At 46.5% G+C, this 8698-nt stretch overlaps 1 protein-coding gene across 1 annotated transcript; it reads left to right on the plus strand.

The window, feature by feature from the left end:
* Positions 1–1183: 1183 nt before the first annotated feature.
* On the plus strand, positions 1184–5094 carry LOC131568777 (granzyme F-like). Its single transcript, XM_058820850.1, has 5 exons — positions 1184–1247; positions 1943–2087; positions 3565–3706; positions 3837–4049; positions 4901–5094. The coding sequence occupies exons 1-5, from the start codon at positions 1184–1186 to the stop codon at positions 5036–5038; spliced, it is 702 nt and encodes a 233-aa protein (XP_058676833.1). The 3' UTR covers positions 5039–5094.
* The last annotated feature ends 3604 nt before the right edge of the window (positions 5095–8698 follow it).

Genomic DNA, 8698 nt, shown 5'->3' on the forward strand with positions numbered 1-8698 from the left:
CTGCTCTGGGAATTCTGAATTCCATCCCAGGGAAGGATTTCTTCCCAGTATCATCAACATTCATGGCAATTTTCCTCCATTAGCCAAGAGTGAGGGATAGCAGGAGGGTCCTCACCTGCCATTCACAGCCTTTAGTGATGCCTCAGGTTTGAGTTTTTGTATTTCTCAGGTTCTGTGCTGCTTTAGTGTGTATTTTATTTGCAGACAGTAAATAAGGTACACACTAAAGTGTATTTTAGTTTGTGTGTGGGTCCAGGTTCACATGAGGGGATGGTGAGCTCAGAGCAGGGAGATAAAACAATTCCTGCTCCAGCTGGGGACCAAGGACAAATGATCCAAATCTCAGCCCCAAGAGCACAAACAACAGAGAAAAACAAGAAGGATGGGATTGCATGGGCTGGAGCTGGAATTGGCAATTAACTCCAGTACACAAATGGAGCAGAACTTATAAAAGTGATAGACCTCATGACCTGTTGTCCATTTTTGTGACTTTTTGGGTTTTATCTTGGGTGCAGCCCTGCACGGGCTGGGCTGTAATTGGACAATTAACTGCAAGATGCAAATGGAGCAGAATTTATAGAAATGTGAGACCCCATGATCTGTTGTCCATTTTTGTGACCATTTTGGTTCATCTTGGGTTCATTTTGTGACTGTTTTGGTTCATCTCGGGCTCAGCCCTGGCTGGGCCCTTGTGCTGCCCAATGTGGATCCACTGAGGCCTCCTAATAAATAAATGAATTAATTAACTCTGTCTGGTTTCACAAGGCATCATTAGAACGGATGGAAGTGATGCATCAGGTGAGATAAATCATGTTCATGTGGGGCTCCTGATAAAAATCAAGAGGCTTTCCAAGAAAAGAAGCTGCAAAGGAAGAGCTCACTGGAAGTCAAAGAGGTGAGGGTGGGTGCATTGCCCACAGCTTCCAGAACAAACACAACATTCTAAAATTGGCTTTAGAAGGACGTCAGATCCCTCAGATCAGCCCATGATGGAGGTGGGCTGGTGCCCAAAGCCAGAACTGACTGAATTCCCCTCTCGCACTGCTGAGACATGCAACTTGTGGAGAGATTCTTCAGATGAGTCTGCCTTCTGTGGTTTCCTGGAGTCTGGTGTCGGGCTATAAAACCCTGCTGGGAGCGGGGTGAGACCCCAGAAGCTCGAAGGGACCCACAGCAGGCTGGGATGGAGCACCTGCAGAGCCTCCTGCTGCCCCTCGTGCTGGTGATGTGCCCCCCAGCCAGCAGCAGTAAGTAGAGTGGGTTGGGAATTTATAAAATCAGAGGGTTTTGGGGAAAGCTGCAAAAGGCAGGCTTCAGATACAGCAGAGGTGTATTAGAGCTAAGCAGCAGCCATGAGATAGGTCAGCAGAAAAACTGTTTAAACTGTAGAAAAGCAAGGATGAATAGAACAATGGTCTGTGTATTAACGCTTGTCTAGAATAACTCTCTAAGCTACAGAAAAGTTTATCTAGCAAGAAATTAGGAAGGTTAAAGCTTAATAATGGAGCTCTGTGCATTGTGTTTCAAGGCTTACAAGTAAGTATTGTATTTGAAATAAGCAAGCATTGTTTAACCAACGGAATGTGTGCTTATAGTGATTGGATAGAACCACTGTCAATATAGAATATATACTATACAGATATAAATACTGTCAATGTGCTTTTGCTTTGTGTGATCGGTCAAGAAGCTTATAAAGAGAGTTGTAACATTAAGTTTTCTGGCCTGCTGCCTAGATTGTGAGCTGCTAGCATCTTTCCATTGTCATAACCATGTAATGAGACTGATGCTGGGAAATAAAACAGCTCAAGGCACGTTCCACAGCAGCCCCGTCTCGTTCGTGTCTGTAAATAATCCCCCTTGCTGGTGTCAGAGTGGGTTGGGGATGGATAAATCTCATCTCTGTGCCCTCCAAAATCCTCATTCCCATCCCCATCCATTGCAGGTTACCCCTGGAGGTGGAGGGAGAGAGGAGAAGCCAGGACACAGCCTGCTCCCTACGTGGCCCTTCTGCAGGGCAAGGACAACCACAGCTGTGGGGGGTTCCTGGTGGCTCCAGCCTGGGTGATGACAGCGGCTCAGTGCCTCCAGTGAGTCCTGCACTGAGGGCTCTGCACCTCCAGGGCCTGGGGAACAGCTCCTCTGGGGAGGGGTCACAGCTGGAGGCACCTCAGCCAACAGCTGGGAATGTCTTGGATGGCAGGAAAACCCTGGAGGCAGATTGGGGATAGGGACTGCCCTGAGCCCCATCTCCCTCCCAGCCCTGGGGACAGCTTGGGGACAGCCCTGGGGACAGCCCTGAGCCCCATTTGCCTGGGGACAGGCTTGGGGACATCTTGGGAACAGTTTGGGGACAGCCCTGAGCCTCATCTCCCTCCCCAACCTTTGGGACAGCCTTGGGGACAGCCCTGAGCCCCATTTTCCTGGGGACACCCCTGGGACAGCCCTGAGCTCCATTTCCATCCCCAGCCCTGAGCTCCATTTCCATCCCCAGCCCACCCTCAGGTATTTTCCCTGATTTTTCCCCCTCCATGACTCGTTTTGTTTTCCCCAGCTGTCAGCAATGGGAGCTCAGGGTGGTTTCTCCCCTCGCTGTCAGGCTTTGTCCTTTCTGCCATCAAAATCTCTGCTGGCAGAATTATTCCCTATGAAATCCATTCCTCTGTTCCTAAAAATATTCCAGTTCCTTGCCCAGCCCTTTTCCACCCCTCTGGCTGGGGTATGGATGGACAGGAGGATTTTTCCAGGTGTGGCTCCCACATAGCCCAGGGCTGATTTAGAAATAAATATCCTGATTTAGAAATAAATGATAAATGATTTAGAAATAAATATTCTTATTTAGAAATAAATGATAAATTATTTAGAAATAAATATCCTGATTTAGAAATCCCTGGACTTCCATGGGACTTGTGGAGCCCAGAATAAGGAGAGTATTGGAACAAATGTGGCCAGCTTGAGGTCTGGGCACTGAGATAAAGGAGATAAAGGAGGGATAAAGGAGATAAAGGAGGGATAAAGAAGAAATAAAGGAGAAAAAGGAGAGATTAAGGAGATAAAGGAGCCCTTGCTCTGCCTCTTGGCTGGGCACATTCACTGGCAGAGCTCCTTGGTTCCACCATTCTTCTTTAAAAATGATATATGTAATATATTTATATATTAATTATACATAAATATATTATATTATGTTATGTTATGTTATATTATATTATATTATATTATATTATATTATATTATGTTATGTTATTTTATATTTTATATTTTATCTATTTTATCTATTTTATTTTTATCTATTTTATTTTATATATAATATATTTAATATATTATATATATTATATTATTGTTGTTATATAAATATATATTTTAATATAATATATAAAAATACATATATATATTAGATATAGATATAGATATTTATATAATGATATAATATATTTTGTGCATAGGGAATATCTATTTACACTGCATTGTGCAATTGGGCTGTCCTGGCCATGCCCTGGGGGATGAACCTCAGTGTCCCCAGGTGGGACAGGGACAGGCTGGTGACACCCCTGTGCTCGATGTTACCAGGCACAAACCTCTGAGTGTCATCCTGGGAGCCCAAAGCCTGCAGAGGAGAGAGGGAAGCTGGCAAACCTTCCAGGTGAAGGAGTACCACAGCTACCCAGGCTTTACCAGCCCCAAGGAGGGCAAGGACATCCTCCTGCTGAAGGTAACCATGAGCACCCTGAGCTGCAGCCCTGGGGCACCAGGGCATGGTGGATCCCAGGGCAAGCACTCATCTCTGTGTTTTCTCCTCTCTTTTTCTCTTTTTATCTCTGGTTTTTTGTGCCCTCACCCAGCTGAATGGCAATGCCAGCAGCAATGGCCACGTCAGGCCCATTTCCTTGGAGAAATCCAAAATTCGGGGCGGCGCCGAGTGCAGCCTGGCTGGCTGGGGGGACAGGACGGCCACTGTCACCATCACCAGGCAGAGGGACTGCCTCAACCACTACCCAGGCCTTGCTGACAACCTCATTTGTGGCCAGAGCTCACCCTCCAAGGTACCTGGAAAGGTCAGTGTGCTCAGGGAGGGGAGGCTTGAGCTGGGGCAAGGCACTGACAACAGGATCCTTGTGGATCCTTGCGCTCTCCCATGGCACAGGAGGAGCTGGGAGTCCCAGCAATGATTCACCCTGAGCCTCAATGTTGGTCTGAGTGAGTTTTGTGTCTGGAGCCAGCAGAAAGGCAGAAATGGAGGTTTATTGCTCCCAGACAAAGCTGTGACCTTGTGGGAGCAGAGTTGCCTGGAGAAAAGGAGGCTCAGAGGTCACCTTATTGCTCTCTTAGAGGTCACCTTATTGCTCTCTACACCTTCCTGAAGGGAGGTTGGGACAGGTGGGGTTGGGTCTCTTCCACCAGGTGGTACTGACAGAACCAGAGGACACAGTGGATATTGGGTATTAGGAAGAAATTTTTCACCAAAAGAATAATCAAGCACTGGGATGCTCTTCCCAAGGAGGTGGTGGAATCATCATCTCTGGATGTGTTTAGAAAAAGACTGGACATGGCACTTGGTGCTATAGTCTGGTTGAGGTGTTAGTTGATGATCTTAGAGGTCTTTTCCAACCTCATTATTCTGGAATTCTGGGATTCTGTGATTCTGATTCTCAGTGATTCTGGGATTCTGATCCTCTGGGATTCTGTGATTCTGAGATTCTGATTCTCAGTGATTGTGGGACTCTGGGATTCTGATTCTCAGTGATTCTGGGATTTTGTGATTCTGTGATTCTGTTATCCTCACCCACTGCAGTCCAGGCTCTGCTGGGCAAATCCTGCCCTGAATTTGCAGCCTCCCTCCCTCCCTCCCTCCTTCCCTGCAGCTCCACCACCCAGCCCTGATTTATCTCTCTCCTCCTTTTCACAGGGTGATGCTGGGGATCCTCTGGTCTGCAACAACAAAGCCTTTGGCATCTTCTCCTACAGGCACAACAACTGGCCTGGCTTCTACACCCACATTGCTCCTTACCTGCCCTGGGTCCACAGTGTCATGAAATCCTTGTGAGGATGGGGCACTGCAGAGCCCCATCCCCACCAGCTTTTATTCCCTTTCTCCCTGGGAACATCTGCCCTGCTCCTGGTGGATGTGGCAGGGGTTTCTCTGCGAGCTCTGCCCGTGCTGGGGCTGGCACAGAGGAGCTGCCTGGGCTGGGTTTGTGCCCTGGGCTCCTGCCCTGCTGTGCCCTTGGTGGCTCCAGCTGTGGAGAGGAGCAGCAGCACAGCCCCAGAGAGGTGCCAGCAGCTCAGGGGGTGTCTGGGACCCTCGGGGGTTCCAAACCCTGCATGAGGAGATCAGAGGGATGCAGAGAGCAGCCTGTAATTTCTGCCATTTGTGGCATGTCTGGGTGTCCTCTGCCCCATTTTGGGCTCCAAGGACACTCCCAGTGCTTCACGGCTGCTCTCCCAACCTCTGAATCCTGCTGCCTCCTTTGTCCCCTCCTCTGCAGCCCCAGTGTTGGCAGAACACATAAAACCAATAAATCTCATCAGCATTTCCAAGCGTTTTCCCGGTGCTGTTTGGATTTCTCTGGGGCCCTGGCTCCAGTGCTGAGCAGCTCAGGAGAAAGCCACAGCTCCAAGAGCTGAATCCCAAACTGGAGATTTCTACCCCAAACCAGTGACCTCCATTTCTCCATTTTCTGCCCTCTAAACCTCCAGAACAGAGCTCCAGTCTGGATTTCAGATTGGACTCTCTTCACTCCCTCCAGGGATCTCCAAGTTGGTCCTTGGGTGGGATTTTGTCTCTCCCATCCTTTCCCCCCTCTCAGTTCTACCCCATCCCACCTCTGGCTGCCAAATCAGCACCTTCCTTCCCCCCAGGGCACCTCTGGCACTCTCAGTGCTCATTGTGGCACCCTGAGTCATCTTTTTAGTGATGCTGGCAGCAAAGAGAGGAACCTCACAGCCCCACCACGGCCTGACAAGTCAGGAAATATTTTATTTCTGGTTGTGGTTTTTAAGACAAAAATATACAAACCCTGCCTTTTCTACAATAGAGCTTAAACATATTGCAACCTGAGGAAATTAATCTGGAGAATTTGGAAAGAGACCAAGTGAGAGGAGCTCAAACACTTCCGTTAGATGTTTGGGATTTCATTTACAGAAACATTTCTGGGGAGTGTTTGCCTTTCCTTGTGCTCACCTCTGCCCAAAGGTGACTTGTCAGAGGCCATTCCAACATCTGTGGCAGCACTGGACACAAAACACAAGGACAAAGATGTGAAGACTCCAAATATTTTCCAAACCTTATAATTCAAAATGTCTAAAAGTCCCCAGGTCACTCACCTGACCAAGAAAAGCTGCAGCTGAGCAGAGTTATCAGTGTGGTTTTTGCTGTGGGTGGTGTTGCACAAGGAAAGCACCTCGAGCACATTTCTGCTGAGTTTTCCATGCCCAGAGTGCCCTCTTTGGGTTGGCAACAGGGTTTGTTCTTCAGGGTCCTGTCTCTAAACAACTTCCAAACTGATCCAACAAAATTCGCCTCCTCCAGTTTGGAAACAAATTCATGGCTGAGCTGAGGAAAGGCTCCTCTTATCCCCAGGGTTCTTTACATCATTTAATCTGCTCTGAATCAAGGGTTGCAAAGCTGATATTGAGATTTTTTTTTTTTCCTGAGGCTACCAAATCCTGCCCAGAAGAATTCTATTCTATTCTATTCTATTCTATTCTATTCTATTCTATTCTATTCTATTCTATTCTATTCTATTCATTTCTATTCATTTCTATTCATTTCTATTCATTTCTATTTATTTCTATTTCTATTTCTATTCTACTCTATTCAACCCCCAGGGTTCTTTACATCATTTAATCTGCTCTGAATCAAGGGTTGCAAAGATGATATTGAGAAGAGATTTCTTTTTTCTGAGGCTGCCAAATTCTGCCCAGAAGAATCTATTCTATTTCTTTTCTATTCTATTCTATATTCTATTCTATTCTATTCTATTCTATTCTATTCTATTCTATTCTATTCTATTCTATTCATTTCTATTCATTTCTATTTCTATTTCTATTCTACTCTATGCAACCCCCAGGGTTCTTTACATCATTTAATCTGCTCTGAATCAAGGGTTGCAAAGATGATATTGAGAAGAGATTTCTTTTTTCTGAGCCTGCCAAATCCTGCCCAGAAGAATCTATTATATTTCTATTCTATTCTATTCTATTCTATTCTATTCTATTCTATTCTATTCTATTCTATTCTATTCTATCCTATTCATTTCTATTTATTTCTATTTCTATTCTACTCTATTCAACCCCCAGGGTTCTTTACATCATTTAATCTGCTCTAAATCAAGGGTTGCAAAGATGATATTGAGATTTCTTCTTTTTCTGAGCCTGCCAAATCCTGCCCAGAAGAATTTATTCTATTCCATTAAATTCCATTCTATTCTAATTCTATTCTAATTCTATTCTTATGCTATTTCATTTCTAATTCTATTCTATTCTATTCCCAGTGCTCCTCCTGTGTCACCTCTTGGGCAGCTGGAGCCCAAATTCCTGACTCACTGGGAGGGAGGATGGAAGCAGCAGAGCAGGAGGGACCTGTCCTTGGGGAGCTCCATCATTTCTTTCCATGGCCAGGAGCTACAGATGCTCCCCTGAGATGAAGGAGGAGCAGCTCCAGGACAGGGAACAGCCCTGAGAAGCCACATCCTCACCCAGCTCAGCAGCTGGGGTTACCCAGAAGCTCCACACAGCCCAAATGTGGAGGCTTTGTCACACATTTCAGCCACAAAAACTCTTCTAAAGCCATGAGTTCTCCAGCCACAGTGGTGGAGATGGTACAAGAATTAAATTAGGCTGGATTTCCTGGTCAGGCTGCATGGCAGGAGATAAAGCAGCTCCAGGACAATTATACCAAACTGGTGTCACTGGGAGAGCACACAGGAAACAGCTTGGGGTGGGATAAGCCCTGGCTGAGCCCAGGGCTCAAGAAACTCTTGACAGAAACGTTCCAACAGCAGCTGCCATTGCACAGGCCAGGCTGCTCCTGAGCCCTGTGTGGGACCAGGAAAACACAGGGGACAAACCTGGGGCACAGGAGGGAGGCTTTATATTCCTGCTTTATAAATTCCACATGGCATTTTACTTTTATGCTGGACAGATGTTTCCCTCTCTTCCCCAGAGGGCAAAGGGAATGCTCAAAGGAAAGAGGAATATTCTATTCTATTCTATTCTATTCTATTCTATTCTATTCTATTCTATTCTATTCTATTCTATTCTATTCCTTTTCTGCTCCCAGCCCTGTCCAGCCTGGCCTTGGGCACTGCCAGGGATCCAGGGGCAGCCCCAGCTGCTCTGGGAATTCTTAATTCTATTCCAGCTCCTCCCAACCCTCCCAGGGAAGGATTTCTTCCCACAATCATCAGTTCCATGTTACAAACACATTCATGGCAATTTTGCTCCATTAGCCAAGAGTGAGGGAGAGCAGGAGGGTCCTCACCTGACACTCACAGCCTTTAGTGATGCCTCAGGTTTGAGTTTTTCTATTTTTCACATTCTGTGCTGCTTTAGTGGGTGGGTCTGGGTTCACATGAGGGGATGGTGAGCTCTGTGCACAGAGCAGGGAGACAAAACAATTCCTGCTCCAGCTGGGGACCAAGGACAAATGACCCAAATCTCAGGCCCAGGAGCACAAACACTGTGGAATGGAGAGAGAAAAACA

This window comes from Ammospiza caudacuta, chromosome 28 (assembly GCF_027887145.1).
Source record: "Ammospiza caudacuta isolate bAmmCau1 chromosome 28, bAmmCau1.pri, whole genome shotgun sequence".
Classification (NCBI taxonomy): Eukaryota; Metazoa; Chordata; class Aves; order Passeriformes; family Passerellidae; genus Ammospiza; species Ammospiza caudacuta.